This window comes from Cyrtonyx montezumae, unplaced genomic scaffold (genome assembly GCF_038088225.1).
Source record: "Cyrtonyx montezumae isolate F1298 unplaced genomic scaffold, pur_monq_1.0 scaffold_6, whole genome shotgun sequence".
NCBI lineage: Eukaryota > Metazoa > Chordata > Aves > Galliformes > Odontophoridae > Cyrtonyx > Cyrtonyx montezumae.
The window spans coordinates 8,745,556-8,772,844 of NW_027072067.1; the positions used below are offsets into that span (position 1 = coordinate 8,745,556).

General features: G+C 38.1%; 1 protein-coding gene across 1 annotated transcript; it reads left to right on the top strand.

Annotated features, from left to right (window-relative positions):
* The first annotated feature begins 1,220 nt into the window (after positions 1-1,220).
* TAMM41 (TAM41 mitochondrial translocator assembly and maintenance homolog) lies at positions 1,221-22,039 on the top strand. The gene is made up of 8 exons (XM_065749667.1): positions 1,221-1,358; positions 2,406-2,585; positions 3,463-3,555; positions 7,219-7,369; positions 9,375-9,520; positions 11,554-11,719; positions 14,518-14,580; positions 21,320-22,039. Exons 1-8 carry the CDS (start codon positions 1,221-1,223, stop codon positions 21,394-21,396), a joined length of 1,014 nt encoding a protein of 337 aa, XP_065605739.1. The 3' UTR covers positions 21,397-22,039.
* Positions 22,040-27,289: the final 5,250 nt, after the last annotated feature.

The window sequence follows — 27,289 nt, forward strand, 5'->3', positions numbered from 1 at the left end:
CTCCCTAAAATGTTTCTTTGTATACCCCAATAAGTGGTGTTTTATAAAGCCAGGTCCTCCTGCCAAAATAATGCAAAATCTGCTAACTAAAGCAGTAGGAAAGACTTCCTAATGCAAACAAGGGGAAAATTACCACTCTTCTTACTGTTTGCCATGAGATAATTTAGTCATAAATGGTAACTGATAGCACTGCAATTTCTTACTGAGGAAAGAACAAGGTCTAAGATCTGTCTTATGACATATTAAATGGAAAGATGCCTGTGGGTTTCTGAATCAGCCTGAGTTGAAATGCTTCCAAACCCCACCCACAGCAGGACCTTGTTGGCACAAGCCTTTGAGACCTTAAATATCAGAATAGTAAAAATTCAGTTAGTTGAAACCTAATCTTTTCCAGTGTAAATACACAATCCTTTGGCGAACAGTGTTTTGCACGTGAAGTATTTACAACAGAGACTGCAGAAGGAAGGTTTTGGCTGAGTCAGCCGATGCATAAAGCTTCCCAAGAGCAGAGGAGGTCCCCTGCAGTTTTCTGGTGGCAGCTGCCTCCGCTAGGAGCTCTTCATTTGCCAGCAGCAATGAGGGCTCCTTCACCTCACCTGCTCCTTCCACTGTTCCTAATGACCAAGCCCACACACGTTCTCTATTTTCTGTAATGATTACATATCCTCTCAAATGTAACGTTTGTTTTGAGCAAATGGGCAACTCCAGCCATATCTGAAGACATAATCGTGTGTTAGAGCTTTATCGCACGACTGATATCACAACCGTGCCTTGGTTTTCTCAGCCCAGTGCCCTGAGGGGATCATCTGAAAGCCATAAAAACAAGGGAAATGCGATCCTAAAGAAGGCAGATGGGGGCAAAGCGAAAACAAGATAAGCTTCCACATTTAACACATTTTTTAACGGATTTTAATAATCTCATTGAGTTAATCATACTGAACTTGGAAATTAAAAAAGAAAAAAAGACATCGAGAACGTCTCAGCGGAGGATACCTCAGAGTGCCTCACAGGCAGGAAGGAGCCGTCCCGGAGCTCCGCGCCATTAGCACAGCCGCGAGGCTCCAGCAGGCGGCGGCCGCGGCTCACTCAGCGCGGCCGCTACGGGGCGCGGCGCCCCTGCACGGAGGGGCTGACCCTGGCGGGAGGGCGGCGGCGCCCGGCGGCAGGGGGCGCTGTGCGGAGCGGCGGGGGCGGGGCGGGAAGGCGGGTTGGGCGGCGGCATGGCGCTGCCGGTGCTGTCGAGCTCGGGGGTTAAGTTCCGGCGGGTCCTGGCCCATTTCCCGCAGGAGCTCAGCCTGGCGTTCGCCTACGGCTCCGGCGTCTTCCGGCAGGAGGGGGCCTCGTCTGGGCACAGTGAGGTGAGCGCGGCGGGCGGCTGGGCGGGAGAGGGCCGTGTGCTGCCGGCGTGGAGGTGGCCGGTGTCTCAGCGAGGCCGCCCCTGGCGCGGGGCGTGCGGCTTAAGCACAGACGGCGAAAACAAGCCCAGAGCCCTACTGATAGCGAACTGCGGGCAGGTGCCCTCCTCTGCTTTAGTGCCCCATCTTCGCGTTGGGGCTGTGCCGTCTGGAAGCTGGGACCTGTCGCTGCGTGCTCGGCCTAACCAGCGGCGGTGCGCACTGGGGCTTACCTGATACTGCCCCCATGAACGTGACTTTAAACGTGTCTCTTTTTGTCTTTCTTTCTTTCTTTCTTTTTCTCTTTGCAGGGGGAAAAAAATAAAAATAAAAAAATATAGCTGGAATTTAAGGGTTCTGAGGATTTCATTCTCTCAGGAAAATGTGGAAGTAAGGTAGTTCACATGCTATTTGGTAGTAACTGCTTAGCTAAGGTGCAGCCCAGAATGAGGCCTGCCTCCCTGCATTGCTTACCGAGGAGTTTGAAGCATTATTGCTCCAAATATTAGTTTCTGGTAAGCTTCCAGCACGTGTGGACTGCTTTCTTCAGAAGAGCTGTGGATGCACTGCATGTCCTGTACCTTCAGCGTTTGTGTCCTGTGGATAGAGGGAAGTGAACGCAGTGAGGTGTGGTCTCATGCTGCCAGCTGTCAGTTGATTTTACATGCCCACACCTCCCTTAGCAGGTTAAGCTGTTAGGCTGAGCCATGAGCTAGATCTTCCGAGGTCTTGTGATGTGCTCCCTTGTGTTTTGGAAGGCTGAAGTTTGGTAATGAGGTTGAAGAAGGTTTGGGACCACCATTGGTAGGCTGATCAAGTAAATGCTCAGGTCCTTTGGAATCTTTTAAACTGTGTCCAACCTCAAGGTGGGTATGTGTGGGTGTTCAGTTCTTTTAGTCATGTGTACAATAATTAGTTAATATGTATATATTGTGTGTATATTAGATTAATATGATAAACATTAACTGCTTACTGACACTTGGAAACTGGTACTTTTCTCTGTATCCACAGAATAATATGTTGGACTTCGTGTTTGCAGTTGATGATTCTGTGACCTGGCACATGATGAACTTGTTAAAGAACAAGACTCATTATTCTTTCCTGAAAGTTTTTGGGCCAAAGCAGATAAGTAATATACAGAGCTACGGAGCAGGGATTTACTACAATACTTTAGTACCGTGCAATGGTAGGGTGAGTATGACTTTAAGGAAGTTAATTATTTGTGTGGAAAGTATTGAAGTGATTAGCTTAAAGCAGATTTTTATGCAGGAAGCATATCTGAGGGATTGCAACTGATCCATAACTGGTGATATTTTCAATATTGAGATCTTAAACTATTTTACAAACACCAGATTTGTGAATCTGAGTTTACATTCTGTATCGCTTGCAGTTTGCTGATGACTGTGAAGTGTATCACTGTTCTATGTATGGGAAAACACAGACTTGAATTTAGCAGCTGACTGTAGTAATAGTGAAGTGGATTATTAGTGTTTGATATGAGAAGAATATATTTAATGTAGGAAGTTGTAATTGACGTATTTGTTGTCTGATAGCTAACATCCTGGCTTCTGAAGTTTGGTAGCAATTAATATTTCTGGGGAAGTTGTACTTGTCCATCAAGTTCTACATTACAACTATGTGTAGAATACGTTTGGTAAGGAGGAGTGTGGGTAGCAGAGTTCATTTTTTACTGCTATCAGAATTGCTATTCATGTTGTTTTTCTGGTAAATAAATAAAAAAAGCAAGCCCCCCACACACCTATTATGGAGCTGTGTCATTTACGTGGCTCTCATCTGCATGATTGTCTGCTTGCAGAGTAATTCTCTAAGAGCTGCTTTTATGGTCAAGGTATATTAGAAGAAAGTCTGCCAATACTTAGGAGCAAATACTGTTAATGAAAAAATATATAGACATCATTGTTTTAGTTTGGTGCATGCAGGTCTTTATTGGAGGTGTATGTTTCTTAGAATCAATGACAGTTGTAGTATTGTATCCTATAATAAAATCAGCAGAACTGTATGGTTATTCAGAAACCTTTATTGTGCTTGTTTTGTTTTTTTTTTTCAGATGATAAAATATGGTATAATTAGCACTGACACCCTGATTGATGATTTACTTCACTGGAAAACCCTTTATGTTGCTGGACGCCTTCAAAAACCGGTAACCATTAATCTGTTCAGTTATCTGTCTTGAAAAGTAGTAAATTACAGGGATAGAAAGCTATTAGTCATAGCTTTAGCTGTTAGTGATCTATGAGTCAGCACCGAAGAAATTGCCCTGATTTAGGGGTCTAGTCCTGCTGCAGGAGTAATATCTTAGAAAACAAGTGTAGAGAGATTCTGTGTTCTGTGGAAAAAATACATGTTAACAGTAACTTTCTGCCTTTAGACCAGTTATTTAGGATTTACTATATTAACACAAGAGTCCCCTATGAGGTAAATAGTCCTTCTGCCATCACTAACAAATTACAGGAGTCATCAAAATGTAATGCAGTTAAATAATGGAAATCTGTAAGTGTGAAAGCTGCTTTGCTCTGCAGCTGCTGTCTAGCTCATTCTCTTGTTTAAATATCTGTAATTAACTGTAACATGTAAAGAATGTTGGCTGTCATTCCCATGAGTGTCTGATTCAGTGTGCTTTCAGCAGATGGCGGCAGTGCTAAGTTAAGTTTTCTTGGACCAGGGGTGAGGAGAGCTCTGTTCAAGTCATAGAACAGAAATTAATTTTGCTCCTAAAGAAAATCAGGGTGTAACTTTAAATGGTTTGTTTTGGCACTACTACTGCTTCCCGTGTCTTATGTCAGATTAGAGCAGCTGTTCTAGCCTGAAACTAAAAATGAAAGAATAAAACTAAATACAAAAAGGAAAAAAAAAAGTGTTTTCCCATTAACTGTGAATACTGAATGTTTATTTCAGTGCAACTACAATTGCTGCTGCTTTGGTTTATTTTAGACTTTCTTCTTGGTATATGTAAATTATGCTTCATGTCTTCTGATTGCGTTCAGTGGGAATACATACTTGAACAGGTAGGCAGAATTTGGTATTTTATTTGGTCACTACTGAGACAGTCAGAGACATTCTCATGCACAGGTCCAAGTTATTTTCATAAAACTTTAAGGAATTTGCATTCAGTAAAGACTGAAGGGTTTAAAGTAGAATTTGATTGAAAAATTACTTGGTGAATGTTTAGATTCTCTTCTTGTAGAAACTGTAAAATAACCAAGTTGGGTTTTAAAATGTTATACTATTTGCAGTCATGTCTTTTTTTTGTTGTTTTATGGATTTCAAACGTCTGCAGATTTTGGTTTCAGTTCTGATTTAATGTTTTGCTGTATATGTTTTAAGTGGTTGAGACTTGTTTTTTTTCTTCCTTAAAACGTACAACAAGCCTCGTTTGGAAAGCAGATAGGGTTGGGTCTGTTTTCTTGTACATTACAATCTCTTGCATACCATTTGCCATTTGTGCTAGTTCTGGGCCAGCAGATTAATACTGTTTAAGCTTCTCTGGGAATTTTCTTCTCACTTATGAAGATGAGAGAGCTCAGGGCCTTTTTGGTATTCCATTACAAAGCTATCATTCAGTGAATGAAAGCTATCCAAGCTATTCTAGCACATGACTTGAAACATTTGCTTCAGCTTAGAAATCTTGGCATAATTTTCACTAGAGGTTTCATTTCTGGTTGCCTTGACGTTTCTCTGAATGGATGGAATTTGGAATTGCAGTTTAGAAATGCAGCTTTTCTTCATAGCCTTCTTTGTGTCAAAAGTTCATTTGCTTTTCAACTTAAAATAAAATTACAATATTGATTCACTACATTTCCACTTAACTGTATGAAAGTTAAACCTGGTTTTAATTTCTTAATAACTGACAGATTTAGTGTAAAAAAAAAATCTGTAACTAAAAAGTAAAATAAGCAATCACAAGTGACTTTGCTTTTTTCAGATTTTTTTAGAGCATCTGAAATGTTAATGATTATTTTTAAACAAAAAGTAATTGAATAAGCAGTTGTATTTACTGTTGTTGCTAAAATTAAGATAATCCTTTCATAAGTGGTGTAACTGCTGCAGTGTTTCATGTATTTAAATTTTGAATTCTAGCATATTGTTTCCCTTGGGAAAATAAATCTGATGTATGTTAAGGAGTATTTTTAGCAAAGGAGATTATTCTGTGGCCTGTGGTCTTCCTTGGGGAATAGTGGCACCACAGACTTCTTTGTTCAGTGCTTCTTTCTTGTTTCATTGTAGCAGTGAGCTATGAAAGGGCGTGTAAATGAATGAGTGGATAAGATTTTAAATATTAGTTGACCTTGTGACTGGCCTGTGTTATGTACTGGATATGTTTTAAAAACATCTGTTTGCATTCAATAGAATCCATAGTTTTCAAGGAAATCAAACTTATTCTGGGTTCCCTAGCAGATGAATTTGTAGTAGTTTGATGTGTTTTGTCATAGCCCTTCATTTTATTGCTAGGAAATACAAAGTAATTTGCAGGAGAAGCTAGGAGGAATTCTTAATGTTTGCTTTTACAATAAATTCTTACTTTTAAAATAAAAACTGGATAAGGAAGAACACTTCTATTTCAGTCATCACCCTGGTCTGATCCCATGCTACCGTATGTACTTGATGTTAGGCAAACCTGTACATTGGTGCAGAAGGATTGAAGTGAGCAACCTGTATGCTGTTGCATTCACTGCCATGTCAAAGTGAGATTGTTCCAGTTTTACACTCTTAGAGACTTTGCCATAGGCAAAAACAAAGTTCTGGATATAGTATCAGCCAGCTCTGGCAATAGAGTGGCTTGGGTTGGAAGGGACCTCAAAGATCACATAGTTCCAACCCCTGCTGTGGGCAGGGTTGCTGATTGCTAGATCAAGCCCCGGATGTCCTTTCTTTAAGGAGGATTTTCTGTAGCAGCTATACTATATTCTGTTACTTCTTCTCTTGCTGAGTCTAAAGGAAACTTTTTCACTTGAAATGGTACCTTACCTCTGTCAATTTATATTTCGTTACATTTTGTGAGCAGAATTTCAAGGAATATTGCAACTCATTTGCACGTGTGTTGATTTCTGGGGAGGAAAAGCAAGTTGGATGAATTTGTTCACCTCCAGTGGATTTGCATTTTCAGATATTCTAGAGTAAGCAGTTATTAAGAATCTGCCCTTAATAAGAATGACAGACTCACAGTTGAGTCTTGGGAGTCATTTCTGAAAGGGCATTGTCAGCCACCTTTTACACCAGGATGATTTTATCTGTCTAGTGTTTGGTGTTCTCATACAAATTACAAAATAATACCCTGCTTCATCTAGGAGAATAACTAATATTTAAGAAACTGTTTCAGGTGTATGAGAAAGCAGCAGCAAGAAGTCTTCTGTTGGGAAGGAGGGTAGAGTGAGGGAGAATAGGTAAACTTTTCTGTTGTTCCATGTTCTTTCAGTGTGGTGACAGTGATCTTTTTTTCTTAGCGTATTATTAATAATATTGAGATATTTCTGTTGATACTTTCATGCTTATTGTTTTATTAACCTTCTTTTTGTGAGTATGAAAAGATGAATAGCTCTCCAGAGATTTGTTGATGGCTGTTGCTTAGGTTGGTTCAAAAAGTGTTTGTAAAAACAGCCTCTTATAGCAGGCTGTGAATACTAAAAAAGATGTTCCCCTCACCCCCACCGTAAGCAAAAGATGATGCTGAAGTATATATTGTACAACAATAATAGAATCTAATCTCAAATTTATTATTTTTCATGTTGAATTGAGTAATGTTTTTAGCTCCATCTTCAGTAGCTCTTTCCTGAAGTCTTCCTCCCGATGACTCTGATTTTTTCAGGTGAAAATCCTGACACAGAATGAGAATGGCAAGCTGCAAGCTGCCCTTGTTAGCAATCTGAAGAGTGCAGTCACAGCAGCCTTTCTCATGTTACCAGAAAGTTTCTCAGAAGAAGACCTCTATATGCAGATTGCAGGACTCTCCTATTCTGGTTAGTATGTGGTCTCTGAAGTGTCTGAGGAGAAAAGCTGTAATTGGAGCTGTTGTACTACACATACACGTGCGAGTAGTAGTGAGTCTCATGTCCTAAGTCATCTGTTCTTCTGCTTTGGGCCTACACTTCTGCATGCTCCAATTACTGTATTTTACAGCTGTGTACATAACAATTGAGAAACAGTGCTTATTCATCGAGGAATAGGTATAAGTACATGAGCAAAACTTGTATGATTATGGTGAAGTGGTTTTTTACTGTGTTTGGATCGTATCTTGGTTTTAATGGTTCAAGACCTCTACTCAGTGTATAATGTTAATTGATCTCAGACTCTAATCCTGTGTTATCACTTACTTTTTGATGTGTTATGTTAAAGTTCTTCTTTGTGTATTTAAGACTTAGTTCTTAGTTAGTATTTATTGACTTTTTTTTGTAGGATTTCCTCCTTTCTTTGGTTATGAAATTATATGAAACTGAAGTGGTGATCGAAAGGAAAAAACAAAACTAATAGAAGACCTGTTCCAAATGTGTCTTCAATACCAGAAATAATTTTACAAAAATTATTAAAATGTAACTATTAAAATTAAGTACTATTTTTTAAATGTTGACATTTAATGATAGTGAATAAGTTTGCTTGGGGGTAAAGAAAGTGCTGTGTAAAGTACTTGCATGAAAATGCAGATTTGGCCTTGCATTTCCTTAAGATAGAGCCATAACATCACAGCAAAGATAAAAGAAAAACACCACATCATAGGCAGAATTAATAAGCTGCAGCTTGTTACTGTTCTTATAGCAGGTTTTTTTTCCTGAGTAGTTATCCTCTCACTGTCACTCTCAAACAGATACTGACAGAGGATGGTTAAGGATTGCTCACCAGCAGAGTTTGCTACTTGGCTCTGCACTTACCACCTGATACCTGTCCAGGCATGTTGTTAGATTCTTGATGAGCACTGGTGACCAAGGTACTTTATACATAGCCCTTCAAACGATACTAACAAAAAACTGGGAGATCAGTTACTGTGCTGCAAGATGTTGGAGTTGCCTCTGGTGTGCAAATACAGTTAAAGCAGCAAGTCTCCCAGCTGGGAATGATCAGGAAAAGAGCTGTCAGTGACATGTTTAGAGATGCTTTATTTTGCTGCCATTTTGTGAAGTCTTAAACTGTTCAGGGGGAGTACTAGTAAGCAACATAGATTTTTGTGTTACTCTTAACAGCTCTTGCCACAAGTGCTGAAAAAAGCTGTGCTTTAAGTTTGGAAATATTTATTCTTTTTGTTGGTTTTGGTGCATTTTGAAATCAGTAAGACAGTGCTACTGTGGGAAAGTATGTGTCTTGCTGATTGGCATAAATTGAAATAAACTAAGTAATGTCAGCAAGTTGCTACCTTGGAACAACATCTATATCCTAATTGTAGGAAGCAGGGAAAATGAATTGATTCAGGACTTTGTTTGTTGATTTGGACTGGACTGAGCTTCTAAGTCATGTTTGGTAATGTTGAATGCCACCAGTGTGGTGCTTACTAGAGGCAGGTGAACACGTCAGTAGCTGTATTTCTCTCATTGGCCTTGAAGTGTAAAGGCAGTCAGTGCAAGTTGTTTTAGTAATGGAAAAATGAAGGTTGTTTGAATTTTGAATACAAAGTACTGGGGCTGCTCACTAGGATTATTTAGTGATCCATTGAAACTGATGTCTGGTTGGAAATATAGTTTCTGCTGACTTAAGAGCCTGGACTTGACAACTGGAATTTGTTGTTCAATTGTGAATGTGGATACAAGGCTTGATGATGTTGTGTATCAGTTCTTAACCTTATTTTCTGGGATCGAAGTTATTCGGATAGTATTTTTTCTGTTAGAAGAGAGAACCTAATTATGGATTGTGTAGACTAGGTAGAATTGGAGAATAAATATTTTTAAGGTTTGTATTGTTTGGGTTTTGTTATATATTCCTTATTTGGCTTAAGTTTCCTCCTAGAGAACTAACTTTTTTTTTTTCTCCCTTGACTAGGTGATTTCAGAATGATAATAGGAGAAGACAGATCAAAAGTGCAGAACATAGTGAAACCTAATGTTCCCTACTTTCAGAAGTTATATAGTAACATATTGCAGGACTGCCCTCAAGTGGTATATAAGCATCATCTGGGAAGGCTAGAGGCAAGTCTTTTTCTTCAAAATATTTTTAAAACAAACAAGTGGAAATGCTTTATCACATTGATAGAAAGCATGCTAAAGCAAGCAAGCTGTAGTCACTATAGCTGCTATTATGCTTCAGTTGATTAAGATGAATTCTCCAATTGTGAGGTTAATTAAATACTGTCCTTTACGTAGTAACTGTTGTCCACTTTCTTTGAGTATGGCTGCAGGTCTGAGATGCTAGCAAGGGAACAAGAGAAGATCATTCTAAAATGTGTGGTCTAATGAACTCTATACTGAGACATCAGTCTAGGAAGTGATTAAATGTTGTTTAAACAAAAAATAACAGAGGCTTTCTGCTATCAAAATGTTTATCTGAAAAGAAAAAAGTTAGTGTGCTAGTTATGAAGATTAATTGAACAAATCCAAATATTAGTCAGGAAATTGGTCCAAAATGGCCAGTGTGTTGGACTCCATCTTGGTGGCTTAAGATATAAGCAAGACTGCAATTAGAGGTGGGATGCCACAGTCAGGGAACTGGCAACATTTTTTTTTCTCTTGTATATCGCACTTGAATATTAGCACAAGGACATGCATATTATGTTTCAATGTTATGTTAGTAATAGCATGAATAGTCTCATGGACATGAGTGACTACTTTATCCTGAAGTTACCAAAGTAAGTAACTCACTAATGCTTCCTTTTAGGATGTGTCTGTTAGAAACTGAAGCAAGTTGTTGCCTATATAACCAAGCTTGAGTACAGCAAAAGCTTTTACTGCAGTGCTTTTGAGTACCACAGCAATCTGTTTCCTTAACAGTGTGATTTTTGATCACCTAAATGGAAGAAATATTTAAATGAATTTTGAACAGAACTAATGTTCTATTCTCCAAAAAGATATATAATTAGAACAGCATCTGTCTTTGAACAAAACCTTGTGGTTTTATCTAACAAATACTTCAGATAATAAGGCTTTTTGGTATTCCTTAATAGTCCTTGAAACAGTGAATCAATTTGTCATTGTTTTACTGTTGATTTTGAGATTAGTACTTCATTGCCCATACCTTGTGTTGGATGTTTTCCATTATTCCCAACTCTGAGAATGGTAATTGATATTGGGAGTACTGCTTAACAGAAAATAAAAACCCTCTCTCCAAGGACACATATTTGAAATTAAGAAGAAAAGTCTTCCTTAAAAGATTCCTCAAAAACAATTGAAAGCAAACACTACTTCTTGTAGTTCTGGTTCAGGCTTGGGTTCTTCCCACATAATGTTGAAAGCCTGCTTTTTGTTGACTCCCTCTGTAGTCAGTGGGTGATTCATCTGGATATTATTTTCTTCCCATTGACTAGAGGGAGCATAGGACAACTAGACTTCTGACTGATGTCTCCAAAAATGTGAGTGTGGGTGTACTCAGGCTTTTAATCTTTCAATTTTCAAGAGTCCTGCTCCATTGTATGCTTTTTATTATTCTTACGTTTTGTATAAATGTATACAGCCCTGCATGTTGGTATTGTATTCAAAAAAGGTCATTGCATATCGGATGTAGATTGAAAAACATGAAATGAATGTTGCCTTCCAATTATTTAGACCAGATGTGGTTTGAGTTTGAAGCAGAGAAAATATTTTCTAAAGTATACTTTGTGTGTGTAGTTTGATTCTATTCAGCAGAAGACACAGAGCTAAGTGGTTTTTTTTCTAACATTTTTCTTTCATTGTAGTGTATTAATGTTTCTAGAGAAAACTGGGTAGTGCAGAGTAGTACAGTTTTAAAGAGAACTTACTTGCAGGAGTGACAAGATTGTGTATGCATTAGTTATCCCTTGGATAAAAATGAATATCTTTCCAGTGTGTTCAGGTTCAGAACTGAGATGCTGCATGAAGAGTTCTCATTAGCATTGTCAATGGCTTTTAGATTAAAATGTAAAATTTTTGACACATTTGTTGCAGGCCAAAGATGGAAGACTTTTTTCAAAATCTGTTAAATCTTTGAAAATAGAATTTATTTTATTAACACAATGTGTTTTTTTCTGCATCATTTTTGTAATATCCAGATTGATAAAAGTCCAGAAGGTCAATTCACACAACTAATGGCTTTGCCAAGGAGTCTACAGCAAAAGATAACTTCTCTGGTAGACCCTCCTGGAAAGAACAGAGATGTGGAAGAAATTTTATTTCAAGTTGCCCATGACCCTGATTGTGGATTAGTGGTGCATCAAGGTAGGCCTAAATCAATATCTTTAATCACCTTTAAGAAATTATAGAAATAAAGGTTTATGATATATGTCCTTCTAGTTCAGCAGGATGGATTAAAGGAGGAAAACGAGATTAATCTTGAGATACATTTTCAAAAGCATATTTTTCTGTTTGTTTGCAAACAGGCTCCCTGAGAAAGACTAGCAACCAGCATTCCTGCTGATACACTAAAGCAAGTTTTTTGGCTTTGGATCTTGAAAGTAATCTTCATGATCTAATTAGACCATATAACTCTATTTGGGATGCTTTTATCTTTGGGATTTTATTGGCTATCATAACTTCATTTGAATATTGTGCTGTATGTCCTACCAGTCCTACAGTTTAGTGCTAAGTTAATTTTCCAGCGTGCTGGATTTACCCTCTCCAATTCCAGTTCATGCAGATAGGTGTTACTCTGACAGAGAACTGAAGCTTTGAAGAAGAGGATTGAGGTGCTTCTTATCACAGATAACTTCTCTGAGGCAAGATTGTGTACAAGCAAGTTAAGGCTTACACTGCAGACATCGATATTTCATTATTCAGCTGATAAATAGATAAGCTCAGTACTTGAACAGTCCTTTCAGGAACTTGATGCATCTTAGTTCCAGGTGCCAGATTTTGTAGTTGCAGTGGAAAGGTGCTTGGATACCTAAGAGCCACGAAACACAAGCCAGCTGCAGAGGGAGCTCTTACACTGATTTCAATACTGTGGTTGTTAAATACAGTTCCAGTGCTCTTGGTTGTCCACCCTGAGCTACCTATTCTGGTAGCTTTATTTAGGTAGGTTATTGCGGACTGAGAGTATGGTTTATAGACAGTAATGCAGCACTACAGAATTGAAACATTAAATCTAGTTTTCTCAAGCCTAGTCATTCATACTCTCAGAACAAATCAGAACCTTCTCTTTCACTTTTGTCACCACAGAAGTTTTCAGGTTCAAGACTGGATAATCATAGAGTGTCCTAGGTTCACAAATGTTTTATGAACTTCAAGCATAAATTACCTGTCTTTTAGTTAAAAGCCATTCTTCCTTGTCCTATCACTATCAGACCATGTAAGAAATTGGTCTCCCTCCTGCTTGTAAGCTACCTTGAGGTACAGGAATACTGCTGTGAGGTCTTTCTGAAGTTTTCTCTTACCTAAGCTGAACAAGCCCAACTCCCTCAGTCTTCCTTCATAGGAGAGGTACTTCAAGAGTTTGATTAGGCCATCTTTACAGGAGATGGCCCTGTGCCTTTTCAGAAAGAAAAGCCCACAAGATCTGCTGCAGGACCTGGGCATGCTCCTGGGTCCCCTATCCTCAACAACATCAGCTAGGCAGAGTTGAGCAAGCTGGAGGTGAAGTATAACTGTATGGAGGGTTCTACCATTCAAGAGATTGTTCATAGTGGAGTATCAGTGGTGGTGGGATGTGTCTGACTCTGACTGGCATCAGTCTGGCCACCATCAAGGAGCCCAAGATCAGAACCAAGTACTACAGCTCTGAGAGAGAGAACAGTTCCAGTATGTACAGTGATGCTAACGTGGTGTGCTTTGTGCCATCCATGGACAGCCCTGAGCAGAGCTGCTCCTGAGGTTGGCTACTGGCCAGACAGGATTGGATTTGTCATGGGTAACGTCCAGACTCTGCTGATCATCATCACTACCAACTTCTGCTATTACCTGGACCATGTCTTTTAGTTGCTAAGCCCCGTGGGGCTACTGGAACTGAAGCCCATCTCAGCCCTCATCCTTGTCAGGGACTGGCTCCCTTCAGCTGCCAGGAATACAGTCTGAACTACACAGTGCTGATCTAGGGACACTGTTTACCTTGACTGCATCTAAGACTTAGCTGTTCTGCAGTCTGCCTAACCTTAAGGGGCTGCACAGAGTCAAGGTTAAGGCTGGAGAATGTGAGTTCTCACTGGGCACTGCGGGTCTACTTGGACAGCCTGCCCAACAGGATTGGTGGTGGTGGTGGTGGCAGTTTACAGCTGCTCATCATTGTCCTTGTCCTCATCACCTACAAGTGCAAGTCCTGTAATTCTGGCTAGACTCTGAAGTGTCTCCAGTTGCAGATTGGACAGTCTGGAGTCCCAGGTAGCCCGGGATTGCAAAGAGGCCTTTGCTGAGCTGCAGACAGGCCTTATGAACAAGCTGACAAATGGCAGTATTCTTGTGTGTTTATATACGTATAAAAATATGCATGAGTACAAATTTAAACTCTTAAAGCTTTTTATGGAAAGTATCATTTTTTCGTGCTACTCCATTTACACCTAAGGACTGCTGGATGATAGGAACTGAACTTGTTGCACTGTGAAGTAGCATACAAGCAGTGTCTCCAGAAGCTGATTGTTTTGCAAAGCCAGACTGCACAAGATAAAATACCAAGCAATATAAACAGCCCTACTTGGCAAGAGAAGCACAGTATATCCATTTCAGATTGAAATGAACAAGGGATGTAATTTGTTCTGATCTAAACCATGCTTAGGTGGAACAACAATAACAATCATTTTTGATTGCTCATCCGAGTCTCTGGCTGAATTACTGTCATCAATTCATACTTGTTAGCTGTTTTAAGATTGACTTTTTTTTTGCATGTTAAATAAGCTAAAATACTTGAGTTTATATTTTCAGTTGAAAGTGGAAGATAAATGTACTTTCTCAGCTTAAGTTTTCAAGATGGCTAATTGAAGAACTGTAGAATATTTAACTTTTTTTCTGGTGGAGGGTTGAATAACAACAAAAAACGATGCAAAACTGCTTCTGAGATGGATAACATCTGTGTGCTTTTCTGTCTGCAGGCATCTCAGGCATTGTGAGATCTTCCAGTATAGTGCAGAGTGCTAAAACCATACTAACAGCTGGTAAGAATGATCCAATTTCTAAGCTTTCTGGTTTTATAGTATAAAAACTATAGGGCTCCAAGAGTGTCTTGCTGGAGACTTTAGGGAATAAAATTTCTAGGAGTCTAATGAAAATATTGAAAGCTTGTGGAATATGAGAGTGGAGTGAGTCTACATGACCTAATGATGAAACAAAAACCAAAACAAAAAAAACCCCAAACCTTCTAACTTCAGTTTTCTTTTTGATGTGGGCCGAAGTTGACTGTTGTGCACTGATTTTGCTTATTTTATTTAAAAAAAAAAAAGGAAAATTTGTGATAATTCCTTTTGACTTTCTACATGTGAATGGATCTCTAGATGATCAATGTGTTATATTGATGCGTAGATTGTCATGTTAGTTTATGATAAAATAAAAGGGAGGATGAGTTTAGAGGGAGAGAACTTAGGATCTGAAGCTTCCATCCCAGTTCAGAAGGCAGGTATGTGTTCAGATACCTTATATTCCATACTAAGCCTATGCACTTGAGCATTAGATGTTACTGTAACTCATCCTTCACACTGAAGTGCTTCAGAAGAAGAGTTGAGTATGAGTAAATGAGAGAAGAAGTGTGGAAGGCAAAAAAGGACTTGCTGAGTAGAAGCATAGGAAAACATAGGGATGCCAGTTGTGTAGTGGAAGCATCATCCTGTCATTATGAGTTCTGGAATAAGTGTACTTTCAAGATGCCTGATTTTTACATTTGAAAAGCTGAATAGACCTCAGCTCAGTTTAGAAGAAAAGCTTAAAGCCTGAGTCTTCATTAACACAAAGAAAATGGAGATTGTCTTAATTCCTGCAAAATGAGAAATCCTTGCTGCTTGCGTGGAATTGCTCATATTGTTGTCTGAACTCATTCATAGCTATTCCTCTGTTTTCCACTAAAGTAATTATATACAAACAACGTTACTGGTTTCAAAACCAGCCATCCACATTTCTATTAAGTGATCCTTATCCAGATTTCTACAGCTGCTGTTGGTTCCCATTTGCTATTAAAGTTGGTGGCCCCATGTTGCACTTCATACCTCCTTGTGAGAAAACACAAGTTGTAGTGTTCAGAACCATTAGTGGTTTGCTGAGGAAAGTAAACAAGAATAGTTGTGCTTGTTTGTGTCTTTTTATATACTTTTGTTAGTGGTTTTGTTATACGTTTTTGCCAAGATTTATTTAGTAGCTCAAGGAGAGTAAGAACCCTAACTCTGAGAAACTTCACTTTTGTTTCATAAGCTAGACATACTGCACGTACTAGGTTCTAATGTAAGGTTTCCAACCAAAGAAGTGAAGCATTCCTTTTAGGATATTTAAAATGACTTGCTAATGGTAATGGTGAAACCTTGTATCACAACATGTCTCTTTTAGGAATATCACCTTGTAATCTGTTTAGTTCTAAATCCACTGAGAGAAGATTTTGTAGAACAAAATAATCAGAGGGTAGGGGTGTGAAAGGCAGAGATGTGTGTGAATGCAGCACTTGTGAAAGTTAGCAGCCTGCCTGACCCATGGAGCAAAGTTGTTTGTGTGTAGCTGCAAGAATGGAAATAAAAGCAGTTAAGTTTTGTCAGATTGTTTACATTCTCTGTCTGCTGAAGTCCTGATAGACAAAATCACCTCTGGGATTTATTACTGCTTTTCTGTGTCATTCGGTGAATCACTGTCAGCCCATGTTGTTACTCAAACTTCTGGGTGGTCTTAAAGTTTTAGTAGGACTTTTAATTTTTATTGTTTTCTGTTTTCCCTTCATGTTAACTTATTGATTTATATATTGGTGGTTTGTTTTCTTTAAAATAGGCTTCAGTTGTTTTCTGGCCATCTAGTTATGTAGAATTAACACTTAATATTGGGAGCAAATATATTTAAAACATTTTTTAACATTGAGATTGCATGGCTTTCCTTGCTCACTGCCTGGCACTACTTCTTCACCCTCCTGACTTACCAGGACCTCAGCAGTTTCGCCTGCTGAAGGTGAACAGAAGCAGTAATCATGTAAATAAATGCTAAAATTGTAGTGCATGTTAATGAAGTAAATTTGACTGACAGGGGATGCGAGCCCACATTTTCTGATTCAAGGTTTTTATGGTCTTTGGTGATCCTCCCATGAACACAGGAGCTGTTCAGGGCTAGTTAGACTACAGTTAGAAGCATTTTGCCTTTGTTTTTCCGTTTGTCTTTTACTATTTATTTCTGAACTGTCATAGTTCAGTTTACCTGAAGCCTTGCTCTGTCTTCTAACGAAGGTCTTCTTCCAGCTGTAGTTTCTTAATTTAAAACTCTTGTCACTAGGGGGCGGGCGTTAATGCTGCTCACGTTGCTTCCCTGCTCGTCTGGGATTCTTCAGCCAGTACTTCTGTAGGTGCACACCGTACACAGACAGAACGTCGTTGCTCCTACATAGAAAGTATTTGTTTGACTCATGGAATAGACGTGTTACAGAAAGGTCTTCAGCTATTAGATTAAATCTGTAGGGATGCTGCACTTCTTTCTGACTTCTTTAACCAAACTTTGTGCAATATTCTATTCCTGTAAGAACTATTTTTACACATCCAAGTAGAGACTTTAAAAAAAGTATTATGATTCTCCAGTTCATTTTCATCTGCTCTGTTCTTCTGAAGTGCTTATATTAAGAATACAAGCAAGATATAAGGGAATTATGGAAGGATCATGAGATCAGTAGGCTCATTAAATAAGCTCTGGCTTCTTCCTTTCTGTAACGTTCTGGTAACTATATCAATACATATGCTTGTGAAATATTTAATTTTAATTGTGTGGCCATCACTTTGTTATGAGAGACACAAGATGATTTCTCTAGCTGATTCTTTTATCTTAGTAACAATAGAAAAATGTGAAATGCCTACGTGCTGATCTGTGACAGGGTAGTCCACTGTAGGGCATACTTCTGGATTAAATGTTAAATTGGGAATAGTCGTTGCTGGGATGGCATGCTGTGTATTAACAGTGTTGGCAAATAGCATGGGCAAAGTAAAGAATTTGGACCCATGTAAGAGAACTTTTTTCATCTTCTCTGCCAGTGTGGTTTTGAAGTTGAGCTCAGGCTCTGGTTTTGTTTGTTTTTAAGTGCCCTATTTAGTTTTTGAAAATGTGCCTATGTATTTTTTTTTGAGTCTGTGGTGAGATTGCCTCTCTGTTTCCCATTAGAGATGGCACCATCATTTGATTTATTTTCCCACATAGTCAGAGTCTGCATGCTCTTTGGGAAATAACTCCGAAGTTTTTCTGTTTTGTTCCTCTGAAGGCGGCACTGATACTTCTTAGCCTAAATTTCTTCTTTATATCTTAATAGAGGAATACTGAAAGCTTTGAAAATGTCATAAAATGTTAGAAATATGTAATGGGTGAATTGAATAAGAGTCAATTGTTCAAGATGCTTGTAAGTTAACACATGCTTGCTAGCTGCTCTGAATAACTTTTTTTTCTTAGAACTGGGATGTTAGAATACTATGCCTGCATGGAAATATCCTTTGTTAGCTCTAAGGAACCAAAAATATTCTGTAGTTTCATACAAACTGCTGGTTTCAGCATCTGCCTGAACAAATACTGTATTACAATGCACTTCAGTGTAAATGTGTAAAGTTGTATGTGTCTGTGCACTAAAAATATTTAAATATTTGCATTCCCGCTATGGGATGACAGCTCTTCAACAGTGTATACGTTAATCCTTTATTTCAAAAGGAAATAAAAAATGCAACATCCAATTATATCTATGGGGGAACTTTGGGGGGCCTCTAAGATAGTAATTTGGCTATAATGTAAGAGTAACACTTCCAAGGGACTGTTAAACAAAACCAGATACAGCTTATGTTTACACTGAAGTTTTGTGGTCTTGATTCCATGTGCGTAAGGTCTTTGTTCTCTATCATGTAGTGGAAAAATCTAAAGGGGGTGTGGAACCACCAAGTTGTAGGTTCATAGCTAAAGTAGAAAGACATTTTCATGTGGTCCAACTGCTTTGGATTCTGAGACTGAGCCATAATTACAACCATTAACTTTTACTACAGATGTGACTCATCACCCTGAGGGCCACTTTAAGGAACCAGCTGTATGTATAAACCTGTATTTTGCTTTGTAGCATGATGTGCTAGGGCAGAAATGTAAGCATCTTACTGCATAAGATGCTAAGTTCATGGCTGGAGTGGGTGGAGTTCAACAGAGTTCTCCCTGCAGGGGGAAAATATGAAGAAAAAGCTCTTAATGCTGAGCTGCTGCAAGAGGCAGAATAGGTTGGCAAGCTGATAGCACAAGCTGACTTGCAGGCTGCAGTGCCAACTCAGTTAATTACTGTCCTGCAGGGCTGGAGCAGCTGTGTTACCGTTGGTTTGCCACATGCTATACTGTGCTTCCAGAGCTATGCTGACTGCGTTGGAATCACAAAACATTGATTCTGGCAAAGCAATTTTAGCTTTGGAGGGGTTGTGTCCTGGAAGTATAGTACGTAAGAGCTTTGACAGTTACATAACCATACAGATTGGACAGTAGTTTAAACTTTTGAGATGGGAACCACTTACTTCATTTATGTACTGTGCCTGAGCTCAAGTTTGACCTTGTTCTGCAACTGGGATTCTTCTGCTGTGTGCAGTTTTAATGCAGATGCACAAGGTGTTATGAAACTTAAAAGATTATTTTCTTGTTATTTGTGATAATCCAAAAGAATAACGTGGTGACTTCATTAGTGCATTTGCTTTTAATGAAAGCCTATTAAAAGTAGAAAAAAATTGAGCTTTCAGAATCATGCATCCCATATGTAAGTTGAAATGTGTATGGATGATTTTTTGCAAAAGCTCAAGTTTATTTAAATTGCACTTAGATAAACCAAAAGTACAGTTGATCATACACAGAATAAACAGAATGATTTATGATAGGCACTTAAAGTAGTTGTCCTGGAATATAGCTAGTGCTTTTCTGTATTACTGCATGCTCATTTGATTTGTGACTCTAGACTACTGATAATGAAAACACCTTTCACCTAAAATGCAGAATGCCTTTGTGACTTTATGGAAATTGAGAAAGGCCTGCCTTTGTTGTAGGCCTAGCGTAAGGGCATGTTGTTTACCAAAGTTCTGTGGGGTGCTGCAGGCTGATACTGGAATATTACAGCTACAGTGTCACAATATGAGGTTTATTATGAACAAGTGTTACACAAGTTACTCTGAAGCAAAATTATTCCAGATAACGTCCCTGAGCCGGACTATTCATACTGGAGTCCATACTTCCAATACGTGCAGTGTTGCCAAATCGTAGCCATCTGTCATCATCTCACGGTTATTTTTGCTTTTCGTTTTATGAGACCTCTTATGAGGTTCATCTAAGTACGTGCCTTATTAACCTGGTTTTCCAGACCCATCATTGTTGCAGTGTTACTGCTTTTACCTAAGGACACAGATGTTGTTTCATTGTGCAAGCTGAGTAGTTTTGATTTCTTGCAGATGCATTATTCCCTCAGTTATGCAATGGTAGCTGCCATTACTTAGGGTGAAGCAATAACAGAATATTCAAGAAAGCTATCATGTACTTTACAACTTGTTGAAATCTGAACAGATTTCCACCCCGAAAGTCAGGAGCATGCTTCCCATGAAAAGACAGTACTCTTTTTCACTTATTTGCAAGACTTTCAGTAGCAGTGTTCTGGGGTTATTTTTCCTTAAGGGGCTGAAATAACACTTGGGAAACTTTTTGTGGTGTGCAGTGCTTGATTATGTCTAATCAAGATGGGCATCAGCATGATGCTTCTAAATTCTAGCTGCGGGGTTGTAAGGTTGCACTTAAAACTTTACAATGAGGCAACCAAGAGCCTGTCAGACTTGTAGCACAGTGTCAGGCAAGGCTAACTAAAATCTTGTTAGAAAAATCAGTGAAGTAGAATTTGGATGCTTCGAATTTGTTGTCAACTAGTTGTGTACTCTTGTCTTGCTTGAGTAGACTTCTTTTGTTCTGTCTATCTTCTGGTTCACCTCTCATTCTCTTCTTTCCTGCTATCCCTTCAGTGCACCTTTGGCTGCCTAGCTTTGGGTATAGCTCTACTTCTTGAGGATTAGCCCTAATCTGATCTGCACATGTGGGCTCCAGTGACACACTTCAATGAACTAATTCCTATCACAGATGTAGTCTGCTAATTAACCTGCATGCTTAATGGACTGGATTCCTTTAGAGGAATAGTAGTCCTGCTTCTGTGTCCTGCTGTATAATAAAACCATTATTTTTTTTTAAATAATAAAATTTAGATTTATTTCTACCAGAGTGCTGCTGTCTGTTATTAGTCTGTAATATGATCCTACTCAGCTGGATGTGCTATATGGTAATAGATAGGAAGGGTACGACATACTGGTTTGGAGAGGCTGTACAGCAGGCACAGGTGGTTCAAAAGCCTTTACATGTTTAACATTTTGGAGCAGTTGTGTTTTAGAAGTTTCTATCAGTACAGATGGAGTTGGGAGTTCTGTAATGCAGATGCTACACCTCTGTTCTCTATGTGCTTTTGTGCAGTGTTTTCAGGCCTTCAGAACGATCCTGTTCTTTTTTTGCATGCTTTGGCATTAGAAGTGTTTTTGTGCCATTATTTATGATGTTATGACTACAGTGGGATTATTGCATGTCTGTATGATGTTTCAGGTTATTGTCACACTTTTTATTTTGGTTAATTTACTTAAAATATATGGGTTAACTTTAAAAAAACTTTGATATTTTCTGATGGGTTTTTTCTTTTTTTTTAAGGGGCAAAGAAATCTGTGACTTATAGTATGAAGAAATTGTATAAAATGACAAAGGGATGGTTAAAGAAGACGTCTTGAGTCTTGACACACTATGTATGGGTAAATAAATGGTACTTTTTCTCCAAATGCTTTGCAGGTGTTGCTGTGCATACTTTCGAAGGTGAAAGTCTGTGTAAGAAACTAGTTCTCATATCTTTCATGTCCATTTTTATTACTGCAGTAGAATTTTTTTTATTATTATTTTTAGAGGGGAAGATTTGATGGCAGTAGGGCAAAGAAATTACTGTGTAAATACTGAAATAAATTTTACTGCATATGTGAATTGGGTCTTCAAAGATTTTTCAGAAACCTTGAGTAAAAATGATGAATTGTACATACGATAAAAAGCAAAGCCACTTATTTTGTATATATTGATAGCTCTATTTTTTAAATATCACCAAGAGTCTTTCAAAATGTTCACAAGTTTTAGTTCTGTCGGAGACCTACAGAACTGGAAGGTCTTTAGAGCTTTAAATAGATTTCTTTCTGTGCTTGCAAATTCATCCTTAGAATTTTTTTTGAAGTTACCAAGTGGGTATGTTTTAGGTTGGACTTTATGAAAAGCACCAGAACCTTGTCAAGTATATGTTCATTTTGTAAAGTTTGTATGTTCTCTTTAATGACATTCAGGTGCCAGCTGCCTAACTCATAAGCTAAGCATTGTTAGAGGTGTCCTGATTGTAAGGGAATTTTTGAAAGGAAACTCATACTTTGTTGTCCTTCAACATCTACTTTATGTTTATGGAAAGTTTTTGACAAAAGTTTTTATCTAAATGTTTTCAAATTGAGAATTTTATGGAAAAAAAAAATAACGTACTGTTTAATTCATTGGCTTTTTTTGTTCGTGAAAATCATGTCCACAAAGGTTAAAACTTGTTCATGCTTGCTTAATTAAATGAACTGTGATGAAGTTGGACCATAACATGAATTCTTAGATTTGTGATACCATTAAAGAATGGAAATTTATGGCTGTTTGTATGTGATTCAATAAAATTGAAGCATCTGTTGTAAATAGAATCCTTTTGGTGTAAAATTTAGGTGAGCTTGCTGATTTTTTGATGTTTTTCTTAATAGAATTTGAAAGAACACTTTCATTCTGTTTGTGAAAATGTTAATACTTAAAACGAAAAGTAAAAAGAGGAAATATTTTTAGCGGGTATTTTTTTCTGTGTATCATATGGTTGGTAAGGCTGTTTCTCAAGGTATACTTTAATGATCTCATTTGAAAAACGTTATTGGAATGAAATTGGTAGCAGTCTTCAAGGATCAGTTCAAAGCATAAATTTAAAAAATATGGAAAAATTGTATTGTTCTGTTTAATATTGCTGATGAAGTCTTCAGTCATGGGGGAACTTTTATGTATTGATGATCTTAAAATGGCAGAAGTTGAACCTAGAGTCAGGGAATAAACTCTTCAGGTTTTTTTTGTTTTTTGTTTTTTGTTTGTTTTTTTTTTTGTTGTTTGTTTTTTAGAATAATACTACAGTGAAATAGTCACTTTCTAAAGCCATAGGATATTCCTAACATCTTACTGCTCATCAGTCGGTCGTAGGTCTAGAATTTGTAAGACAAATTTCTTCCTGTCAATTTCCTGATATTAGAAGGCTGACTGTTGCTTCTGATGGTGCTCTGCTCTGCAGGAGTAGCAGAAATGCAGAGGAATGTTGGTATATATGGCACTAGTATTCTACATCTCTATTATGAGGACAAAGTCCCTGATTTGGAGAAGGAAAAAAAATTTTGATTTAGGGAATTTTAACCACTGCTTAAATTAAATCAGGCCTGTTTTTTTGTTAGATTTTTGTTATGCTTGCATGAAGAGTTCCTTTGTGGATAATCTAGAAGTTTCATACAAAAACAAATCCACCTTAAAGTGAAATTCATATGCAGTGAGAACTTGAGCTAGTCATAAGTTTCTTATATTTCTTACATAAGCCCCAGTTAAAAGGAATCTGAAGTCAGATGATGATTTACTTAGGTATATGTTTGGAAAATTCCTAAGAACAGAGAATATGGATCCTCGTGGTTGAAACACACACTGACAGACAGAAGACTTTTGGACAGAGGAAGCAGCATGAGAAAGGATTCGGAAGGTGGATGAGCTAGTTGCCAAGAAAGAAGTGCAGCATTGTCAAAACTGCCTGATACGTTCATCTAATGAGGTAATAGCTTATTTTTTGTTCCAAGGAAGTGTGCAATAGGGAAAACTGCACATGGGAAGGCCTGTGAGCCAGGACCAGTTTTTACACCAGCAGTTTGTTTGTAGTATGGTCCTCTGTGTCATTATGGGGAAGACAGCCACCATCTACTGAAGGTCTTAGTGCACAAAAAAAACACCAAATTAAAAACTGCAATTAATAGTGTTTAATATATAAACTTCTCACCATTGTTCTTGATGGATCTGATAAGATGACTTTTAGTGAAATTATGTCCGTGTGTGAATTCTGTTCTTCTAGTAAACTTTTGAAAAAAAATTTCTGAAAGTAGAGAAATATAGTTGAATTTGTTTATAGAAATCCCAGATACTGCGCATTAAATTGTTGAAAATTATTCCTTGTATTCCACTGCATAAATGACTAGATAATTAAGGCTAAAAGCTCAAGTTCTATTTCATTTATCTCTTTTTTTTTGTCTGTAACTGAAAATGTAAGGGAAAAAAAAATCATCTGTAGTCAACAGGCGAAGCAGAAACTGTCCCACAGACTGAATAAGCAATATGGCCCAATTAAAAAGTTATCAGTGGTGAAAAGATGCCCTTACACTTTAAGGAGTTCTCTTCCCCTGTAGTATTGCAGTTGCATGAAGTTTTAGATCTTGCAACATACTGGGAAGTAATGTCATTGAATAAAACCTTCCTGACAACCTGCATATTTTTTTAATGTATATGTATATTTTCCTATGTAAAGGTGAAGATGGGGCTTTTAAAACTTGATTAAATAAGAGTACCACAGGATGTAAAACCGCTAGCTCATGAATTACTGTTGCTTCAAGCTCTAGTTGAAAGAGACCATGTGTCGTAATATTGCCCAACATCTGGTTGAGAATTCTTACAAGCAGAGCATTTAGTCACATGCTTGACTTAAAGTGCCTACATACCTACCATTGCTTACATGAGTATTTAATTCCCTTTTGAGACTAACAGAAAAGTACAGATTGGGTTTGAATCTAGACACTTAAAAATGTAAAATAAAATGTGTGCTGTATGAATGTAGTTGGACACTTCTGATCCTTTGGGAGATGGCTGCATTATGAAGGCTGGATAGTAATCTCCTTGTAGCTCTTTGGTGCTTCTTTTTTAATTTCACTTGTTACCTTGAGTTTGTGGCTGTTTTTTAAGTTACCTTAGAGAAGTGTATACCTAAATTTTACGTAGAACATCCTTTGAGAATATCATGCATTGTAAGTTGCTCAGTAAATTTCTCATTACTGATGTGTGTGGGGGTGAGTAGCAGTTAATATAACAACTTTCCAGTGATGAAATGCAGTTGCAACTCTACTGAAGCGTTTTGGAAAGTAACAGTTTTCTTTTTAAAATGTTAGCCATTTAAATGTTCAAAACTTCATATTAAATTGATTTTAATATTAAACTAAGTTTGAAGTGTTTTTGGTGTCTTAGAAGGTGCTTGCTATCAAAGTGATGGTTCAAAAAATTACATATCAATGACAAGTCTATCTGATGTGTACAAATGAATTGACTTGGAGCCTCCTGTAGTACAACAGAGGTATCTTAATCTGAACCTTGCTAGCTAACAAGGGCATTTAATCAGGAAATAATGTTCTCTTGGGGGGGAGGGGGGGGGAAGCAATGTACTGCTTGCTGTTCAGCAGCTAATTAAACATTATATGCAGCAGATGCTGTATAGCATCAAACCCTTCCAGCCTTTAAACTGTTTGTTGAGTGGCTGGTTGATTGGTCTTTCACTGTACAGGTGTTTCTTTACTGCAGAGTTTGCCTGTAATCTGAGCTGGTTGTTTGCCTTGCATGGACGAAATACCCATTGCCTATCTTGATTTGACTTTGTGAACTTTCTTTGTGTACAGCAATATAATTGGTCATTTCATGCTCTTTAGGGAGAGTTTTGCAAATCCCACTTTAATAGTTCCTAGTTTACTCCATCTGTTGATACACTGCCAGTATTCAACTCTGTGCAGTAAATCTTTGTGAGACTTGAAGTTCTTCCTCGTAATCCATATAGGCTGAAATCTTAAACTGTATTCTGTTCTGTAAATCATTTATCTCTGTGCTTTTTAAAAAGTGGCCTACCTTTCCCCTTGAGGCCGTTGGTCTTGGACGTATTTATTTTTTTGGCAGAGAGCCATGAGTGAATCATAGCCCAGAGCAGCTTACAGTCTGAACTCCTCTCTATTGTTAATATAAAATACTTCATGCAGTTGTTACAACGTTATGCTATGTAAAACTTTTAAGAGAAGAGAGATTGATTTCAGACATGCTAGCTGCTTTTGAAGTTTCCCAACAGTATGTGGAAATGATTTCTTACGGTCGTACAGCTGTAATTCACTAAAATAACTAGTGATTGTTGCATGGGAAGTTAGTACATGTGAGTGTTACTGACTCTGTCACAGTGAAGTGTTCGTTCTTTTCTGAAAATAGTAGCTAGCTTTTCATTCCATTTGGAATTTAGCTGTTTGTACCTTCCTGCTGTATTTCCATATTGCTTCATTTTTTTAATTGGTTTTCTTCTTGACTTGAGAATTAAGTCTTCTGTTCTGTTCTTCAGGCACCCCTCTTTTCTGGTTTGGCTGTTCCACTGTGGAATTGTTTCATGCTTCATCCTCTCTTTTTCCATGAACAGTGCTTTTACTAAAGACAACCAAGGATGTGATTTATTTCTTGTTGTTTAATAGGATTCTTGGTACTGAAGAGCCTGGGCCCAATCAAAGTACTAAGGATTTCCATAGGTGAGTCAGCACCGAGGGCCTGGCTGGCTCTGAGATGGACAGTGCCAGTGAAGTGCAACTTCATCTCATGCTTTGGAGGAAGTACGCTACATGACACAGGATGAATGGGGAATAAAAATGTCTGGATACATAATCCATAGATTTTAGTTTTGACATTTTACAATCTTTAGACCTGATGTTGAGTTCCTTTATTAATTTGCCTTTAGTTCTGAGCAGCCCATTTGACTAGCATTATGATGTTTGGCTGTTCCTAAACCGATGAGTGCATAAAACTGTGCCACACAAGGTGCTGACTTCTTCCATAAGCGTGTGTAGGATGTGTTCTCGATCACTTTATTTCCCCTTTTCCCAAGTATTTAAATAATTTCTGCAGGTGGCTGGCTGTGTGAGCCTTCAAGTATTGGTTATATTGAATGTATGTAACATTGTTTCAATTGTAGACACTATTTCTCATCAGTACTTGAGAGTGATTTCTCTTTACTTTTGGTTCAGCTTGCTTGTTGGCTAGCCTAACGGATGCAGTTTAACAGCTGCAACCTCATCATAACCAAGGTGCCTCTAGGTAGTGCGCAGCTGAACAAGTGCAACTCTGTTCTTTTTGAGAACTGACCTCTGTAGTATCCCAAAGCTTTCTGATGTTTGCAACAAACATCTTTCTCCAGCTGGGGAGATAACAGGGGGATAAGGAGCCAATATTCCCATGTGGTTTAGAGAGCTGAACCCTAAGGTCCTTTCTTTCTTTCTTTCTTTCTTTTTTTTTAATCGATTGAAGAGATAATACTGGAGCCTATCCTGCCCCAGGAAACTTTAGAACAAACATAGCACTTGGTGAGTATCCAGTAGGGGGGGATCCAACCAGGGTTATGACTCATGCCTTTTCCCAGCAATTAATTTAAAAATAGAATTGAAATTGAAATATGCTTTAAAGGTCAGAATGGCAGGTCAGTATGTGTGTCTGATAGTTTTTAATGGGTAAGGTGTTTACAGGGGACAAAACATTCTTCATTTTTGA